Source organism: Dendrobates tinctorius, unplaced genomic scaffold (genome assembly GCF_039654945.1).
Source record: "Dendrobates tinctorius isolate UK_male_01 unplaced genomic scaffold, ASM3965494v1 ptg000211l, whole genome shotgun sequence".
Lineage (NCBI taxonomy): Eukaryota > Metazoa > Chordata > Amphibia > Anura > Dendrobatidae > Dendrobates > Dendrobates tinctorius.
In genome coordinates, this window is record NW_027361878.1 from 30,562,896 (window position 1) to 30,584,071 (window position 21,176).

The 21,176-nt window shown below is 41.7% G+C and overlaps 1 protein-coding gene across 1 annotated transcript; it reads left to right on the plus strand.

Moving 5' to 3' along the window:
* Nucleotides 1-1,685: 1,685 nt before the first annotated feature.
* Nucleotides 1,686-16,467, plus strand: LOC141058155 (uncharacterized). The gene is made up of 3 exons (XM_073554301.1): nucleotides 1,686-2,283; nucleotides 2,525-2,634; nucleotides 16,342-16,467. The coding sequence occupies exons 1-3, from the start codon at nucleotides 1,731-1,733 to the stop codon at nucleotides 16,465-16,467; spliced, it is 789 nt and encodes a 262-aa protein (XP_073410402.1). The 5' UTR covers nucleotides 1,686-1,730.
* Nucleotides 16,468-21,176: the final 4,709 nt, after the last annotated feature.

A 21,176-nucleotide genomic window follows, 5' to 3' on the forward strand; every position in this document is an offset into this window, starting at 1 on the left:
TGACTTCCATACTCGAGATCTCTTTACGAGAGGCCTGGGGCAGTACCAAAGCACAGAGTGGATTTGCCCTCATTTTACCGGGGATCCCTTTAAGAGTGGCCTGGGGTCAGAATCAGAGTGGATTTGCCCTAACTTCCATACCAATGATCCCTTTAAGAGGCCCTGGGGTCAGAACCACAGCACTGAGTGGAACGGTCCTAACTTCCATATCGGGGATCCCTTTAAGAGAGGCCTGGGGTCAAAGCCAAAGCGCTGGATGGATTTACCCTGACTTCCACACCAATGATCCCTTTAAGAGAGGCTTGGGGTCAGAATAAGAGCGCTGAGGGATTTGCCCTAACTTCCTTACTGGAGATCCCTTTAAGAGGGAAGATGTGCCTATGGGATGGAGGATGTGTGATGAGTATATGGGCAGGGAGGGGGGGGATTCATTTCTGTCATGTGCTCTCTGCTCCTTTCTGGGGGCAAACAATGGCTGGGAGCTTATGTTCCTGGGGATGATAGATTTCTCCCACCTGGTCAGTGTCTGCTGAGGTGTTGTCGTTGAGTGGGAAAACTGTTGCTCATAGCAACCAATCACAAACAGCTCTGGTGAAATTAAAGATGCTTAGTGATTGGTTGGTGATACACACACATTCAATTTTATATAGATAGATAATGTCCACTGAGTGCCCACTAGGGTGACCGGATCTCTTATGGGGGGAAAAAAATGTCGGAATCTTGTTCGTCTGGACCCCACAAAACGATTCCCCTTTCCAGATATTGAGATAGCCAAAATTTGAGCTCGATCAAACAACGTTAACCCGTGCCGCTCGTTGCTCAAAGTTTGAAAAAATCCAAATTTTTGGACAAAAAGCTGACATATGGAGCCATAACTCCAGAACGGTAAATAATAAAAACACGCTTAATATCTCAAAAGAAAGCTAATGTTGTTCTTCAAAATTTATATTTTATACATAATTGTTATTTTAAGTCAAACTGAGTTAGGCCGGTTTCACATTAGCGCTTTTTAAGCGCACGCACGGCCGGGGGTAGCTCCGCCCCCGAGCCGACTCTCTGCCCGGCGTGCCCGCCCCTTGCTTGTAGCGCCGCCTCCTATCGCACAGCGGCGCCTGCGATCGGCGCACCCTATCTTTAGCATAGGGTGCGCAGATCGTGCGCAGGCCGTGCGCTAGTTGCGCTTTGACCTGCGCTGCGCACTTTTGACGGTGCGCCGTGCGCGCCAAAATCCGAAGTTTGATTTTGGCGCGCACGGCGCACCGTCAAAAGTGCGCAGCGCAGGTCAAAGCGCAACTAGCGCACGGCCTGCGCACGATCTGCGCACCCTATGCTAAAGATAGGGTGCGCCGATCGCAGGCGCCGCTGTGCGATAGGAGGCGGCGCTACAAGCAAGGGGCGGGCACGCCGGGCAGAGAGCCGGCTCGGGGGCGGAGCTACCCACGGCCGTGCGTGCGCTTAAAAAGCGCTAATGTGAAACCGGCCTTACAACAGCTTTTAGCCCCAAGAACGTGACCTGGTACCACTAGGAGCAATGGAGCATGCTTCGTATATTTTCTTATTAAGTGATAAATTTTGTTTTTTTTTGGTATATTTTTGAGTTTAAAGTAGAAATATAACAAAAAAACAAGTAATACTGATAAGTCTAATGACATTTTTTATTGAAATTAAAGTTTGTAATATATTTTGTTTCGTTTTTCTAGTTAACTGTTATTTACCTATTGGACTCTGAAATGGCATTCACATCAGGTGTACAAAGCCGGAACAAGGATAAATTATTTCTTGTGGGCTATCCCATTCACCAGATCACCGGTTGTAAACTACCCTCAAATCGTCAAGTCTTATGTGCTTTATTTTATAATTTACGTACTGTGAAATTAACTGTAAGAGAATCAGCAAAACTGACCATACGAGAAGTGTTCATTTTTTGGGGGAAAGCTCGAATCCCGACTAAACATGAGCAAGATGCAATTACTAAGCTGGAAAAACTTCACGCCGAGTGGAGAAGTCTTCAAAAAGACCGGAAGAAAACATCGGAAACGGCCAAGAACAAATTTAAACAGTTTGTTGAAAAGTTGAATGATCTCTTTGATATTGCTCAACAAGATGCCTTGGCTCTGATGAAATTGGAAGAAGATAAGGCATTTCTCGTGAAACAGAGGCAGAAGGGCCGCCCAGGTTCCATGGCTGGAGTGGATCTCAAGTTGTCTCGAGCTGAAGAAATCAAGGCGCAAAAGGAACTTGCAAAAATGAACCGACAAATCCAAGAAGAAACTTTTGATATTGGTGAGTTTATTTTATTATTATTATTCTTCTAAAAAGTAGATAAACAAATAAGTAAATAGTTTCATTATAATTTAAAGAAAATTGTACATGATTTGGCATCTTTATGATTGAGTTTATATTCTTAAAATAATACCTATTGATAATTAGAAGTAGGTAATTTAGTACCTATGTATTATTACTATTCTGCTAAAACGACAAGTTTTTATAGTCTTTTTTATCTCTTTCTTTTGTTGCTTCTTAGAGACGGATGATGAAGACAAGCTCGAAGAAGGAAAAGAAGAAGATACTGAAGAGGACATCATCTACCAGGAACTTGAGAGCTTGGAGGAAATGGACATCCCTGAAGAAGCTGCAGAAGATCCAGGACCATCTGAGAGCAAGAGGATGAAAGTTTCATTTGCAAGGGGCGTTAAAGAGATTTTAAACATGAAATTATCCATTGTGTTAGATCGATGTAAGGTATCCGACAGAAATGCCACGAGAATTTTAATAGCTACTCTAGAAGCACTAAACCTTGACCCTCTTGAGTACAAAGTCTCGAAAACTTTATTGCATTCTAGAAGGCAAATGTTCAGAGAACAATATACTAAAAATTTTTTAGATAAAGTAAACATTCCTGAAAAAGAGCCCGTGGTTGTCCATTGGGATGGTAAACTTTTACCGGGTGTTTTAAAACATGAGCAATGTGAGCGAATAGCTATTGCTATTTCATATGGCGAAAAGGAACAGCTGCTGGGAGTTCCTGTAACAGCAAGCAGCTCTGGAGAAGAGCAAGCCGTAGCCGTATATGACTGCCTACAGGAATGGGGTCTTCCCAACACCGTCAAGGCGATGTGCTTCGACACTGCAGCATCGAACACGGGAAGACTCAAAGTAGCATGCGTCCTATTGGAGCAAATGTTAGGAAGAGAATTGCTACACCTAGCTTGCCGTCACCATATCTTGGAAATTGTGTTAAGAGGCGTATTCGACACAAAAATGGGATCAACCACTGGACCTCATCGAGACATTTTCAAAAGATTCCTCACTGCGTGGCCCAAGATAGACAAAGGAAAATACGACACAGGTATCAGTGACAATCTAATACAAAAGCAGCTAACTCCAGAAGTAATTGCAAATGTTACTGCTGAATTCGAGACCAAATTAACTGAGAGCCACCCCAGAGATGACTACAAGGAACTGTTGCAGTTGGTTCTCGTATTTGTTGGATCACTAGACGGCAATGTTGTGGGTTTTAGAACTCCAGGAGCCATTCATCACGCTAGGTGGATGGCAAAGGCTATTTACTGCTTAAAAATGTTCATTTTTCGTCGTCAATTTAAGATGTCTAAAGAAGAAGAAAGTTCTGTGCGTGCCATTTCTGTTTTCCTAGTTAAAATTTATTGTAAAGCTTTGTTCAATGCTCCAAAAGCTCATCTTGCGCCTAAGCAAGATTTAGGTATTTTGCATAGTCTGTTAGACTATAAAGAATGTGACAACGACATTGCAGAAATAGCCCTGACCAAATTTTCGAACCATTTGTGGTATTTGAATGCAGAGTTGGTGGGATTATCGTTTTTTGATCCCACCATTACAGACGATGAAAAGTTGTTAATGGCTAATAAATTGCTCAGTAGCACAGATGAACCATCAGAGCACGCTAGGGTTGTAAATCCAAAAGTTAGGAAAGAAAAATTAAAAGAGGTAGTTGATGGAGGATTGGTAAATTTACTTACCAAAGAAACATTTACATTCTTTGACCGATTTAATATAAAAACAGATTTCCTAAGACAAAATCCAAACACCTGGCCTCAAAATAATGACTTCCAAGAAGGATTGAAAATTGTCAAAACATTAAAAGTAGTTAATGATATGGCTGAGCGTGGTGTTAAATTAATAACCGACTTTAACGACCTTCTGACAAAAGATGAAGAACAAAAGCAATATGTCCTGCAAGTTGTAAGCAAATGCCGAGCATTATATTCTGACGTTTCAAAAACTACTTTAACAAAAGCTCTAGAATAGATTAGATAACTATGTAAAATTATCAACTCATGTAGGTACTACGTCTGTATCTTTTCTGTGTCTGTTTTGCATGTATTATATACCTCATTTTTTTATTTTAAAATAAAAAATGTCATTAGACTTATCAGTATTACTTGTTTTTTGTTATATTTCTACTTTAAACTCAAAAATATACCAAAAAAAAACAAAATTTATCACTTAATAACAAAATATACGAAGTATGCTCCATTGCTCCTAGTGGTACCAGGTCACGTTCTTGGGGCTAAAAGCTCTTGTAACTCAGTTTGACTTAAAATAACATCAATTATGTATAAAATATAAATTTTGAAGAACATTAGCTTTCTTTTGAGATATTAAGAGTGTTTTTATTATTTACCGTTCTGGAGTTATGGCTCCATATGTCAGCTTTTTGGCCAAAAATTTGGATTTTTTCAAACTTTGAGCGACGAGCGGCACGGGTTAACGTCGTTTGATCGAGCTCAAATTTTGGCTATCTCAATATCTGGAAAGGGGAATCGTTTTGTGGGGTCCAGACGGACAAAATTCCGACGTCGATTTTTTGTGGTCACCCTAGTGCCCACCCAGTTCTCTGTATACAGTGGATGCATAAAGTATTCAGACCCCCTTACATTTTTCAATCTTTGTTTCATTGCAGACATTTTGTAAATTCAAAGTTCATTTTTTTCTCATTAATGTACACTCTGCACCCCATCTTGCCGGAAAAAAATGGAAATGTAGAAAATTTTGCAAATTTATTAAAAAAGAAAAACTGAATTATCCCATGATTATAAGTATTCAGACCCTTTGCTCAGTATTGAGTAGAAGCACCTTTTGAGCTAGTACAGCTATGAGTCTTCTTGGGAATGATGCAACAAGTTTTTCACCTGGATTTGGGGATCCTCTGCCATTCTACCTTGCAGATCCTCTCCAGTTCTGTCAGGTTGGATGGTGAACGTTGGTGGACAGCCATTTTCAGGTCTCTCCAGAGATGCTCAATTGGGTTTAGGTCAGGGCTCTGGCTCGGCCAGTCAAGAATGGTCACAGAGTTGTTCTGAAGCCACGCCTTTGTTATTTTAGTTGTGTTCTTAGGGCCATTGTCTTGTTGGAAGGTGAACCTTCGGCCACGTCTGAGGTCCCAGCGTACTCTGGAAGAGGTTTTCATCCAGGATATCTCTGTACTTGGCCGCATTCTTGTTTCCTTCACTTGCAACCAGTCGTCCTGTCCCTGCAGCTGAAAAACACCCACATAGCATGATGCTGCCACCACCATGTTTCACTGTTGGGATTGTATTGGGCAGGTGATGAGCAGTGCCTGGTTTTCTCCACACATACCGCTTAGAATTATCACCAAAGTTCTATCTTGGTCTCGTCAGACCAGAGAATCTTATTTCTCATAGTCTGGGAGTCCTTCATTTGTTCTTTTAGCAAACTCTATGCGGGCTTTCATATGTCTTGCACTGAGGAGAGGCTTCCGTCGGGCCACTCTGCCATAAAGGCCTGACTGGTGGAGGGCTGCAGTGATAGTTGACTTTGTGGAACTTTCCTCCATCTCCCTACTGCATCTGTGGAGCTCAGCCACAGTGATCTTGGGGTTCTTCTTTACCCCTCATGGGCAGCACGGTGGCTCAGTGGTTGGCACTGCTGCCTTGCAGCGCTGGAGTCCTGGGTTCGAATCCCACCAAGGACAACATCTGCAAGGAGTTTGTATGTTCTCCCAGTGTTTGTGTGGGTTTCCTCCGGGTACTCCGGTTTCCTCCCACATTCCAAAGACAGGGAATTTAGATTGTGAGCCCCATTGGGGACAGTGATAATAATGTGTGCAAACTGTAAAGCGCTGCGGAATATGTTAGCGCTATATAAAAATAAATATTATTACCTCTCTCACCAAGGCTCTTCTCCCACGATTGCGCGGTTTGGCTGGCGGCCAGGTCTAGGAAAACTTCAGGTGGTCCCAAACTTCTTCCATTTAAGGATTATGTAGGCCACTGTGCTCTTAGGAACCTTAACCCCTTCACTCCCAGAGCTTTTTTCGATTTTTCGCTCCTTCTTTCCAGAGCCATAACTTTTTTATTTTTTCATCAATATGGCCATGTGAGGGCTTACTTTTTGCGGGACGAGTTGTACTTTTAAACAACACCATTAGTTTTTACCATGTCCTGTACTCGAAAACGGGAAAAAAATTCCAAGTGCTGTGAAAATGCAAAAAAAGTGCAATCCCACACTTGTTTTTTGCTAGGTTCACTAGATGCTAAATCTAACCTGCTATTATGATTCTCCAGGTCATTACGAGTTCATAAAACAAAACACCGTGAGCACAACTAGAGGGAGGTGCTGAAGTTAGGTTCCCAAACCATATAGATAATAGGTATAAACTTATCACTCAACTTAAGTGTAATCAAAGGAGATTTATTGTAGTATGAAGGTAAAACGTTTCGGTCAATTAATGACCTTCTTCAGTTACGTGTTTATAATAGATCTCTTGCAATAGGATGTGAACCTATAAAGTAGCTCGGTGTGCTCAATATAGGGACAGACTGTCCTCAGACTGGGTTGGTAAGCTTAGTATGGTGTGGAGCAGGGGCAAACGTGCTTCCAGATGCAGGATCCTGAGCACACGGAGCTACTTTATAGGTTCACATCCTATTGCAAGAGATCTATTATAAACACGTAACTGAAGGTCATTAATTGACCGAAACGTTTTACTTTCATACTACAATAAATCTCCTTTGATTACACTTAAGTTGAGTGCTAAGTTTATACCTATTACGAGTTCATAGACACCAAACATGTCTATGTTGTCTTTTATCTAAGTGGTGAAAAAAAATTAAAAATTTTGCTTAAAAAAACCCCAAAAAATTGCACAATTTTCTGAGACCCGTAGCGTCTTCATTTTCCGTGATCTGGGGTCAGGTGAGGGCTTATTTTTTGCATGCCGGGCTGACATTTTTAATGATACTACTTTTGTGCAAATACGTTCTTTTGATCGCCCGTTATTGCATTTTAATGCAATGTCGCGGCGACCAAAAAACCGTAATTCTGGCGTTTTGAATTTTTTTCTCGCTACGCCGTTTAGCAATCGGGTTAATGCTTTTTTTCTATTGATAGATCGGGCCATTCTGAACGCGGCGATAGCTAATATGTGTATGTGTGGGTTTTTTTATTGTTTTATTTTTATTGGGGCGAAAGGGGGGGGATTGATCGTTTAGATTTTTGATTTTTAAACTTTTTTTTTTTACTTTTGGCATGGCACATGGCACAATTCGATCGGCTCTGCTACATATGGGCGATGAGCAGATCGCCCATAAGTAGCAGATTTACTGCTGTGCTTTGAGCGCCGGCCAGCGGGCGGCGCTTAATGCGATCTGCCTGCAACCATAAAGACCTGCAACCATAAAGACCTGCAACCTATGAGACCTCTGGTTGTCAGGGCTACGCGTCGCCGACCCCAGATCACGTGACGGGGGTCGGTGATGTGCTCACTTCCGGCCCTGCGGCCGAAAGTGCTATTTAAATGCTCGCTGTCAGCTTTGACAGCGGGATTTAACCAATTAATGGGTTAAACATGGGTTTTAAATTTTTGTCCATTTTGTGACTCACCTGAGTCACTGGGATTTGCCTATTTGGATCTGTATGTCTGATGCAATGCTGGCAACCAATGCCTAGAAATTTGGGGATTAGTTCTGCATATACCCTCATTTTATCAAGCAAGATGAGCACTTTTCTACTTAAAGGGAATCTGTCAGGTGTTTTCTATGTAACCTGACAGCAGCATAATGTAAGGGCTGAGACCCTGATTCCAGCAATTTGTCACTTACTGGGCTGCTGTGATAAAATCCATGTTTTCTCTGCTATAGATATAGCAGAAGTCAAAATGCTGAGCTGTGTATAACCTCGCCCACACCACTGATTAGCAGTTTCCTGTCTACATTATTAGCAAACTGCCAATCAGTGGTGGGGGTGCGGTTACACAGATTAGCTGGACTTCCTGGAATGTGACACCTAGTCCTGCAGAGATAATCTCTTGCTGCTAAAACACTGATTGTATTGAAACTTCAGCTAGCTGCTGAGCAAAGTGATACATCCCTGGAATCAGGGACTTTGCCCTCACATCATACTGCTCTTAGAACAACTGACAGATCCCCTTTAACCCCTTCCTGCCATCCGACGTACTATCCCGTCCACGGTACCCGGGCCCGTATGACCGGGGACGGGATAGTACGTCGGCGCGATCAGCGGCGCCCACGTGGTGAGCGCCGCTGATCGCGGCCGGGTGTCAGCTGATTATCACAGCTGACACCCGGCACAATGTGTCAGGGGCGGTCACGGACCGCCCCCGACACGATAACCCCTTGCACACCGCGATCAAACACGATCGCGGTGTACCGGGGGTTAAAGGGAAGCATCGGCAGGGAGGGGGCTCCCTCCTTGCTTCCCTGAGCCCCCCACGGCAGCGCAATGTGCAGCGCTGCTGCGGGGGACTCCCTCCCTCCAGGCTCCCGAATCCAAGATGGCGACGGGGGCCTTCGGGGGCCTGCGGAAGCTGGCTTCCTCAGTGCCTGCAAAGCGCAGGCATGAGGAAGCCTTCTGCAGTGCCTGTGTCAGATCACTGATCTGTCACAGTGATCTGTGATGTGACAGATCAGCGATCTGTCACAGGACAGTGATGTCCCACCTGGGACTATTTAATAAAGTAAAAAAAAAAATAAAAAAAAGTGTAAAAATAATTAAAAAAAAATCGCCAAATAAATTAGAAAAAAAAAAAAAATATTCCCCCAATAAATCCATTTTTTGGAAATAATAAAAAAAACAAACAATAAAAGTACACATATTAGGTATCGCCGCGTCCGTAACGACCCGCCCTATAAAACTGTCCCATTAGTTAACCCCTTTAGCGAACCCCTTAAAAAATAAAAATAAAAAACGAAGCAAAAAATAATGATTTATTATCATACTGCCAAACAAAAAGTGTAATAACGCGCGATCAAAAAGATGCATATAAATAGCCATGGTACCGCTGAAAACGTCATCTTGTCCCGCAAAAAACGAGCCGCCACACAGCATAATCAGCGAAAAAATAAAAAAGTTATAGCTCGCTGAATAAAGCGATGCAAAAATAATTATTTTTTATATAAAGTAGTTTTCATTGCATAAAACCGACAAAAACATAAAAAACGACCTAAATGAGGTATCGCTGTAACCGTACTGACCCGAAGAATAAAACTGCTTTATCAATTTTACCGCACGCGGAATGGTGTAAACGCACCCCCCCCAAAAGAAATTCATGAAACGCTGGTTTTTGTTCATTCTGCGTCCCAAAAATCGGAATAAAAAGCGATCAAAAAATTTCACGTGCCCGAAAATGGTACCAATAAAAACGTCAACTTGTCCCACAAAAAATAAGACCTCACATGACTCAGTGGGTCAAAATACGGAAAAATTATAGCTCTCAATATGTGGTGATGCAAAAACTATTTTTACAATAAAAAGCGTCTTTTAGCGTGCGACAGCCGCCAAACATAAAAACCGCCATAAATAGTAAATCAAACCGCCCGTTATCACCCCCTTAGTTAGGGAAAAATAATAAAATTAAAAAAATATATTTATTTCCATTTTTCCATTAGGGTTAGGGCTAGGGTTAGGGCTAGGGGTGTGTTGGGGTAGGGTTAGGGTTAGGGTAGGGTTAGGGTTAGGGCTAGGGTTAGGGTTAGGGCTAGGGTTAGGGTTAGGGCTAGGGTTAGGGCTAGGGTTAGGGTTAGGGGCGTGTTGGGGTTCGGGTTGGAGTTAGAATTGGGGGTTTCCACTGTTTGGGCACATCAGGGGCTCTCCAAATGCAACATGGCGTCTGATCTCAATTGCAGCCAATTCTGAGTTGAAAAAGTCAAATGGTGCTCCTTCCCTTCCAAGCTCTGCTATGCGCCCAAACAGTGTTTTACCCCCACATGTAGGGTATCAGCCTACTCAGGACAAATTGCAAAACAATTTTTGGGGTCCAATTTCTCCTGTTACCCTTAGGAAAATAAAAAAATTGGGGGCAAAAATATCATTTTTGTGGAAAAAAATGATTTTTTTATTTTCACGTCCGAGTGTTATAAACTTCTGTGAAGCACTTGGGGGTTCAAAGTGCTCACCACACATCTAGATAAGTTCCGTGGGGGGTCTAGTGTCCAAAATGGGGTCATTTGTGGGGAGTTTCAATAGTTTAGGTACATCAGGGGCTCTCCAAACGCACATGACACCCGCAGACCATTCCATCAAAGTCTGCATTCCAAAACGTCACTGCTTCCCTTCCGAGCCCCGACGTGTGTCCATACAGTAGTTTTCTCCCACATATGGGGTGTCAGCGTACTCAGGACAAATTGGACAACAACTTTTGGGGTCCAATTTCTCCTGTTACCCTTGGGAAAATGAAAAAATTGGGGACTAATTGATCATGTTTGTGGAAAAAATACGATTTTTTTATTTTCATGCCCTGGCATTATAAACTTCTGTGAAGCCCTTGGGGGTTCAAAGTGCTCACCTCACATCTAGATACGTTCCTTAGTGGGTCTAGTTTTCAAAATGGGGTCATTTGTGGGGGGTTTCCACTGTTTAGGTACATTAGGGGCTCTCCAAAGGCAACATGACACCCGCAGACAATTCCATCAAAGTCTGCATTCCAAAACGTCACTACTTCCCTTCCGAGCCCCGACGTGTGCCCATACAGTAGTTTTCTCGCACATATGGGGTATCAGCATACTCAGGACAAATTGGACAACAACTTTTGGGGTCCAATTTCTCCTGGTACCCTTGGGAAAATAAAAAAATGGTGACTAAAAGATCATGTTTGTGGAAAAAATAAAAATTTTTTATTTTCACGCCCGGGCATTGTAAACTTCTGTGAAGCACTGGGGGGTTCAAAGTGCTCATCACACATCTAGATAAGTTCCTTGGGGGGTCTAGTATACAAAATGGTGTCATTTGTGGGGGTTTCCACTGTTTAGGTACATTAGGGGCTCTCCAAAGGCAACATGACACCCGCAGACCATTCCATCAAAGTCTGCATTCCAAAACGTCACTGCTTCCCTTCCGAGCCCCGACGTGTGTCCATACAGTAGTTTTCTCTCACATATGGGGTGTCAGCGTACTCAGGACAAATTGGACAACAACTTTTGGGGTCCAATTTCTCCTGTTACCCTTGGGAAAATGAAAAAATTGGGGATTAATTGATCATGTTTGTGGAAAAAATACGATTTTTTTATTTTCATGCCCTGGCATTATAAACTTCTGTGAAGCCCTTGGGGGTTCAAAGTGCTCACCTCACATCTAGATACGTTCCTTAGTGGGTCTAGTTTTCAAAATGGGGTCATTTGTGGGGGGTTTCCACTGTTTAGGTACATTAGGGGCTCTCCAAAGGCAACATGACACCCGCAGACCATTCCATCAAAGTCTGCATTCCAAAACGTCACTACTTCCCTTCCGAGCCCCGACGTGTGCCCATACAGTAGTTTTCTCCCACATATGGGGTATCAGCATACTCAGGACAAATTGGACAACAACTTTTGGGGTCCAATTTCTCCTGGTACCCTTGGGAAAATAAAAAAAATGGTGACTAAAAGATCATGTTTGTGGAAAAAATAAAAAAAATTTATTTTCACGCCCGGGCGTTGTAAACTTCTGTGAAGCACTGGGGGGTTCAAAGTGCTCACCACACATCTAGATAAGTTCCTTGGGGGGTCTAGTATACAAAATGGTGTCATTTGTGGGGGTTTCCACTGTTTAGGTACATTAGGGGCTCTCCAAAGGCAACATGACACCCGCAGACCATTCCATCAAAGTCTGCATTCCAAAACGTCACTACTTCCCTTCCGAGCCCCGACGTGTGCCCATACAGTAGTTTTCTCCCACATATGGGGTATCAGCATACTCAGGACAAATTGGACAACAACTTTTGGGGTCCAATTTCTCCTGGTACCCTTGGGAAAATATAAAAATGGTGACTAAAAGATCATGTTTGTGGAAAAAATACGAATTTTTTTATTTTCACGCCCGGGCGTTGTAAACTTCTGTGAAGCACTGGGGGGTTCAAAGTGCTCACCACACATCTAGATAAGTTCCTTGGGGGGTCTAGTATACAAAATGGTGTCATTTGTGGGGGGTTTCCACTGTTTAGGCACATTAGGGGCTCTCCAAAGGCAACATGACACCCGCAGACCATTCCATCAAAGTCTGCATTCCAAAATGTCACTACTTCCCTTCCGAGCCCCGACGTGTGCCCATACAGTTGTTTTCTCCCACATATGGGGTATCAGCATACTCAGGACAAATTGGACAACAACTTTTGGGGTTCAATTTCTCCTGGTACCCTTGGGAAAATAAAAAAATGGTGATTAAAAGATCATGTTTGTGGAAAAAATACGAATTTTTTATTTTCACGTCCGGGTGTTATAAACTTCTGTGAAGCACTGGGGGGGTCAAAGTGCTCACCACACATCTAGATAAGTTCCTTAGGGGGTCTAGTTTCCAAAATGGTGTCATTTGTGGGGGGGGGTTCCACTGTTTTGGTACATCAGGGGTTTTCCAAACGCGACATGGTGTCCGATCTCAATTCCAGCCAAAAACGTCAAATGGCGCTGCTTCCCTTCCGAGCTCTGCCATGCGCCCAAATAGTGGTTTACCCCCACATGTGGGGTATCAGCGTACTCAGGACAAATTGCACAATAACTTTTAGGGTCCTGTTACCCTTGGGAAAATAAAAATTGGGGTGAAAAGATCATTTTTGTGGAAAAAATATGATTTTTTAATTGTACCGCTGTACGTTATAAACTTCTGTAAAGCCCTTGTGGGTTCAAAGTTCTCACCACATATCTAGATAAGTTCCTTGGGGGGTCTAGTTTCCAAAATGGGGTCACTTGTAGGGGGTTTCCACTGTTTAGGTACATCAGGGACTCTCCAAACGTGACATGGCGTCCAATCTGAATTCCAGCCAATTTTGCATTGAAAAAGTCAAACGGCGCTCCTTCCCTTCTGAGCTCTGCCATGCGCCGAAACAGTCGTTCCCCCCCACATATCAGGTATCTGCGTACTCAGGACAAATTGCACAATAACTTTTGCAGTTCAATTTCTCCTGTTACCCTTGGTAAAATAAAAAAAATTGAACCTGAAGTATTTTTTTTATGAAAAAAAGTTAGATGTTCATTTTTTTTTAAATATTCAAAAAAATTCCTGTGACGCACCTAAAGGGTTAATAAACTTCTTGAATGTGGTTTTGAGCACCTTAAGGGGTGCAATTTTTAGAATGGTGTCACTTTTGGGTATTTTCTATCATATAGACCCCTCAAAGTGGCTTCAAATGTGATGTGGTCCTAAAAATAAAATGGTGTTGTAAAAATGAGAAATCGCTGGTCAACTTTTAACCCTTATAACTTCCTAACAAAAAAAAATTTTGGTTCCAAAATTGTGCTGATGTAAAGTAAACATGTGGGAAATGTTAGTTATCAAGTTTTTTGTGTGCCGTATCTCTGTGATTTAAGGGCATAAAAATTCAAAGTTGGAAAATCGCGAAATTTTCAAAAGTTTCGCCAAATTTCCATTTTTCTCACAAATAAACGCAAGTTATTTGAATGAAATTTTACCACTAACATGAAGTACAATATGTCACGAGAAAACAATGTCAGAATCACCTGGATCCATGGAAGCGTTCCAGAGTTATGACCTCATAAAGGTACAGTGGTCAGAATTGTAAAAATTGGCCCGGTCATGAACGTGCAAACCACCCTTGGGGGTGAAGGGGTTAATATGTCCACATTTGTCTTTTATTAAACTACTTAGCCTATGTAGCCCTTTTTCTTTTTAAACTTTCATACAGATTATGTAGTAGAGTTAGGATCTGTCCTGTTAAATGTCAACAGGTGATGCTTGTGTTTGCCAGGAATAAGTGTCCTCTGGCAGCGGCTCTCTTGTAGAGAACAAAGGAGCATTCAATCGAACATTCTTGGGCATACGGGAGTCAGGAACGCTTTCGGCCGACCGTTATTTCTACTGACACAATATGATGAAATAAAGGACAACGACATTAAAACAAATGTACATTTATTTCATTAAAATAATTCTTTCATAGAGCACAATTTAGAAACTAGAATTCTTATGTAATGGAGAAGATCATTTGGTACTTTGTATTTCACATCACAAGAAAGCATTCGATCACATTGGTGAAGGCGCCGATAAACAGTGACTTGTGTCTAACAGTCTATACGTCATAGATACATTTTTGGCAAATAATATTTAAAGCTAGAGCGGCCATTTTTTTTCCCATACGGGATTCAGTTTTGTGCAGTCTGATAAGACAATTTTATATGTTCCCAATTAACAGCCCGTGGAAAAAATACAGCGAATCTCCGAGTAAAATAATTCTTTGTCATGGGATCAGATAGTTTTTTCATGAATGGCATAAAAATCAAAGTTGTTGGCAGCACATTGCCCACGAAAGTGGGGAATGGTCTTCCGACTAAATAATGCTTTAGAGGGACAGGATGATCGCAGTAACAATCGTTCTCCCCTATGCAGTTTTTGACGGCCCATGTGAACGAGAATCAACTGACTTGTACATAGTTGATGTATGCTTATGACAGGTTACTAGATTTTGGCCCTATCTAGGAACAGGCACATGTGAGAAGTAGAGGACACTCCTAATTTTTTGCATACCATTTTCTTAAATGTATTAGTGCCCCCAAAACAGTGACTGCAGGCAAAATTACTATACGCTGTTACCACTAACATGCCTTCGTTATACATGACTGCGCTTCTCCTCCTGAGCACTAGAGTGTAGGATATGTCATATACACACTCCAGCGTAGTACATATATTATCCAAACCTGGCTTTACAGGTCTAATAACAGCAGCTGGGTTAGTTCAGAAGTAGAGACTGGAGAAAGGCAGAGCTGCTGGTTAGTCTACTCTGCAAAGAGAAGTGTGCTGGAGACAACGAAAGGTGTTTGGTGAACACATTTAATGCAAATGTGAGCTGCTGCTGGGAATATCGTTGGTGAGGCTGCTACATTTATGTTGTTTCATTTTGCCTGAAGAAAAGGACTGTTTATGTTATCCATTGATACTGAACGAGCTGTAAAGTTTATGATGGACAATAAACTACATGCTGTTTTGTTTGATATATGAATCCCACGTGTATCCAAGTGGCTACCTGAGAGCGTGAACCTCAAAAGTATATACAGATATCAGGATATGTCAGACTTATCTCAGCTGTGGGGATTGAGTCACAGAAGCTCTTATGTAATTCGCCAATGATTATTTTACTGGAACGCACAGTGAAATTCACTCTGAAACATGAACGTATGGAGAATTAGTTTTCTTATTTTGGTGATGAAACAATTAGGCTGTGTTCACAATAATTTTATGTTGTGGAGGAGGTGTTTTTTTTTTTTTTGAGCGGATCCTCTCCAAAAAATTATTCTCAAAAACTGCGTCAAAAACTCAATTCAATTCTATGGGAAATCCACTTTGCTGTTCATGTGAGAACTATGGAAGTTTTTTTTCCTGAAAAAGTGGGAAAAAAGTCACTTCTTTGAAGAGGATTCTGAAGGAAACTTCTCCAAACTAGGCTCTTTCCAATTAAAAGACTGCAAAGAATGCAACAGGAAGAAAAACAATACCAATGCTCTTCAAAAGGAAAAGAAAAAACTCTTCCAAAAACTTAGCAACATGGGGGACCTCGAGGAATATTTGGAATAGAAATACTCCAAATATCAAAACTCTCAAATTTCCACTCTGTTTCTGATCAGAAAAAAAAGACTAAGTTCGCAAATACCCTAAATCAGGAAATTTTCAGGAAGCGTTTTCCGCATAAAAAAAAAATATTGTGGTTTATAACCGCCTCAAAACTCTGTGTGCACATACCCTAATAATAGTGAATCCGTCAGTAATATGTGACCGGATGAAAGTAGAATTTTGATGCAGTCATAAATCAGCTTAAAACAAAGTTCAAATGAAGAGAAGTAAGAGGTATAATCTCTGCCATCAGAACAAATTCACTGACACATTCATTGTTAACTCATTCTGCAGTCCGCAAACCTAGAACAAAAAGGATTTCTAGCCCAAAAGGTGTCTAATTCATACACAGACTTAGAAAACAAGGGTGCAAAAGTTTTTTTTGGCCAGATGGACTCACTGTCAGATGAAAATGCTTGAAGGACCGGTCAATATTTCGACTCAAAGGGGAGAAATTATTCCAACTTTTGCATCAGATTTGGAAAGTTTTGCTGAAAACCGTGCAACTTTTTGAGACTTTTACGCCGCTCTCCAAACTTTTAAAAAGTGGATATTAACGTGGGCAAGGCAAATAGATCGAAGCCAGAATTATAAGTTGCAATAAAGTATCACCAACTGGTAGAGGTGCCCGGGTAGGAGGCCACTCCGCGGACAAACTTGCCCTTGTAAATCTTATTTCCATTTAGGATTTGGAAATAGGGACTTTTTAAAAAGTCTTTTTTAAAAGATGCCAAATTTCACTCCAGTAGTGCGTGACATAAAAATTGAAGACGGAAAAGTTAGATTTAAAGACAAACTAAAGTTATCTAACATTGTGCAACACTTTGGCGCAAAAATAGGCAAAAAACAAAACTGACTTCCCCTCGCGATAAAATCTGCATGCATATATAGCAATTAAAAGTCAATATGCGACCTCCCAAATCCTTCAATATTTTGTAAATAACATTTCACCGATGTTTTATACAGTCATTATATTGAATATTGTAATGTTTTGTGCTGCCTTTGACTTAAAATCCAGTTTTATCAGATTAAACGATGGCAGCTTCTACTCCTTTCTAAGGCTTCCTATACGAATTATTCCAGATTTTCTAGAAACGTCAGTCACCTTACCCTTAGCTTTAAGCCTGTATCTACTCTAATCAACGAATATCAGCAATGCATCAAGCACTTTCCTAGTGAATATTCTTAGCCTGCACTTAGTAGGATAGGACACATGAATGATGTAAAATTGTAAAAACTAAATGCCAACATTAAGTAAAGAAAAGTGATGACTGGAATGACCAAATATTCCAATATCAAGCAATAATTCCCAAGAGACCAGTGAAAAAAGCATGTAGATGATAAGTAGTATCGAGTATTTCCTGGACTAATCAGAATGCCACGACCATTGGTTAAAGACCTCAATCTCTACGATCGTGCTCAATGTATACGACATACGTTGGAGGTATACGTTGAGAAGACTCTCAACATATTGTATACTCTCAATAGAAGACTACAACGTCTACACTCAATAGAAGACTACAACTTATTGCCCTATATAACAATACTATATAGTCTTCAGTCAGTTGTGTGATCAGTCGTAGGGCAGTAGCAAAGAAAATACTTTATAAAGAAAAAGCAAAAATGGAAGCAGCACTCGAAAGGTCAAAGTGAAAAATTGTGGTGTTTTGGGCACCCATCTAGGCGCAATGTCCAAGTTTCCCAACTGAGACCTTTATCAAGCTTCAGTTGGGAAACGGCAACGTTGCACCTAGATGGGTGCCCAAAACACCACAATTTTTCATTTGGACCCATTGAGTGCTCCCTCCATTTTTGAAAATTCCAATATATAGTTGTATATGCAGCTCCTTATCCCTTTCTGTAGAAACACGTTTCTGCACAGATTTAGGCCCCATTCACACTTCTTTTTATACTCCTGTAAGTCTAGGGGTTCCGTCTGAATCCCAGGAACATGAGATCCGGACAGAATCCCCAATGGAGCGGTAGAAAGCAATGATACAGTGCCTACAAGTAGTATTCAACCCCCTGCAGATTTAGCAGGTTTACACATTCGGAATTAACTTGGCATTGTGACATTTGGACTGTAGATCAGCCTGGAAGTGTGAAATGCACTGCAGCAAAAAAGAATGTTATTTCTTTGTGTAATTTTTTTTTAAATTGTGAAAAGTTTATTCAGAGGGTCATTTATTATTCAACCCCTCACACCACCAGAATTCTGTATGGTTCCCCTAAAGTATTAAGAAGTATTTCAGGCACAAAGAACAATTAGCTTCACATGTTTGGATTAATTATCTTTTTCCAGCCTTTTCTGACTATTTAAGACCCTCCCCAAACTTGTGAACAGCACTCATACATGGTCAACATGGGAAAGACAAAGGAGCATTCCAAGGCCATCAGAGACAAGATCGTGGAGGGTCACAAGGCTGGCAAGGGGTACAAAACCCTTTCCAAGGAGTTGGGCCTACCTGTCTCCACTGTTGGGAGCATCATCCGGAAGTGGAAGGCTTATGGAACTACTGTTAGCCTTCCACGGCCTGGACAGCCTTTGAAAGTTTCCTCCCATGCCGAGGCCAGGCTTGTCCGAAGAGTCGAGGCTAACCCAAGGACAACAAGGAAGGAGCTCCGGGAAGATCTCATGGCAGTGGGGACATTGGGTTCAGTCAATACCATAAGTAACGTACTCCACCGCAATGGTCTCCGTTCCAGACGAGCCCGTAAGGTACCTTTACTTTCAAAGCGTCATGTCAAGGCTCGTCTACAGTTTGCTCATGATCACTTGGAGGACTCTGAGACAGACTGGTTCAAGGTTCTCTGGTCTGATGAGACCAAGATCGAGATCTTTGGTGCCAAACACACACGTGACGTTTGGAGACTGGATGGCACTGCATACGACCCCAAGAATACCATCCCTACAGTCAAGCATGGTGGTGGCAGCATCATGCTGTAGGGCTGTTTCTCAGCCAAGGGGCCTGGCCATCTGGTCCGCATCCATGGAAAGATGGATAGCACGGCCTACCTGGAGATTTTGGCCAAGAACCTCCGCTCCTCCATCAAGGATCTTAAGATGGGTCGTCATTTCATCTTCCAACAAGACAACGACCCAAAGCACACAGCCAAGAAAACCAAGGCCTGGTTCAAGAGGGAAAAAATCAAGGTGTTGGAGTGGCCTAGTCAGTCTCCTGACCTTAACCCAATTGAAAACTTGTGGAAGGAGCTCAAGATTAAAGTCCACATGAGACACCCAAAGAACCTAGATAACTTGGAGAAGATCTGCATGGAGGAGTGGGCCAAGATAACTCCAGAGACCTGTGCCGGCCTGATCAGGTCTTATAAAAGACGATTATTAGCTGTAATTGCAAACAAGGGTTATTCCACAAAATATTAAACCTAGGGGTTGAATAATAATTGACCCACACTTTTATGTTTAAAATTTATTAAAATTTAACTGAGCAACATAACTTTTTGGTTTGTAAGATTTATGCATCTGTTAATAAATCCTGCTCTTGTGTGAAGTTTGAAGGCTCTAACTTATTTGCATCTTATCAAACCTGCTAAATCTGCAGGGGGTTGAATACTACTTGTAGGCACTGTACATTGAGACTTCTAAAAGTAATGAATTGGGAATGTGGCTACTGTTTCCAAAATATAGAAAGTAATTTAATGAGGATGTAATTAGAAGGCAATGCATTTCAACGCTGTATCAGCGTCTTCATTAGTCTTTAAAATGAGTCGCCCCACCTCATTCCCAATTTTCTCACTTCTGGATATGGTGATCGGTGGGATGGGTGCGGCATTGCAGCTCAGTAATTTCGACTTGAATGGGGCTTTATCCAAATGCCACATAAGAGGCACTGGGTTGGAAATAAGGAACCATGATTTTCTAATTTGGCACAAAATTTTCAAAGACTAAAACACGCTTGTTTTATTTTAGGCAGATCGCTAAGCTCCTCACTTGCTTTTTAATATTTGTAGGTTATCTAACAATCTTTTCTTCGTCCGAATGATTAAGCTGCTTGAAAACGATAACCAATAATTAGATCGTAGTCAGGGCTCCTGCATGCGACCTATCTTCTCGTATGAATGATATGTGTAATTTTCACGGATAGAACTCATACCTAAGATAGTCTATGGGGCTCTGCACATGTCCAACTTTTTCCTCGGACTGAGCGGTCCGCAGAAAATTTTTAGAGACATGTACGATTATGATTCGAATATTGGATCAAAAATCGGCAATGCAAATCTATGGGTCTGTGAAAAATATCGGACCACATTTGGATAACATCCAAGTGTGGTCCTAATTTTACGAACTGTCAGAATGGAGGTAGAGAAACTTTTTGTCTATCTCCACATAAGAAAAATTGATGAAATTCGGACCACACTCTGATCAAAGTCTGATCAAAATAATTGGTCCGTATTTTCTTGTACATGAGAAAATCGGACGTGTGAATGAGTCCCGAGCTTCTGATGGATTTTAAGGGGTTGATCGGCATCTTTATCTTAGGGATAGGTCATCAATATCAGATGAGTGAATGACCAATACCTGACCCCAGCACCAAGCCGTTTTATTTTTGAGCACTGGAACAAAATGACTCATTTCGATGTGTAGAGGCCGCTCCTCGGTCATCCAGCTCACCTCTTATTCAACTGAATAGTTCATCGATATCACAAAGTTGGAATACCCCTTTAAAGTTATGTGCTCAAAATGTTTTTTTCATACATTTACGCAAGGAATCCGCTTGAAAAAGTGCTGCAAAAGCATCTCATAAAATCATCACAATGCACATTACTGTGCACGTTCCTTCTTATGCCACTTCTTTTAACAGCTTCAGGGTTCGGAAACCCTAAGCCGGTTAATACACTTGACGTGTTCATTCTTTGGGTGGCTTATGGAGTAAAAGTATAGTGTAAAGGACGCCGGCAGCGGAGCTGCTGAAAGAATTACAGCAAAACCACAGGCGAAGCAGCTCCAAAAAAAATTACCACCAGAGTTCCCCTGAAGTGGCTTTGGCTGGGACTGGCGAAACCTCTCCAGAAAAACGACCACCGGAGTTTTCCTGAAGAGGCTCCAGCTGGGAAAACTAAAAGATTTTACACGGCTCTTAGATTTGGAAAAAGAGATTTACAGGACT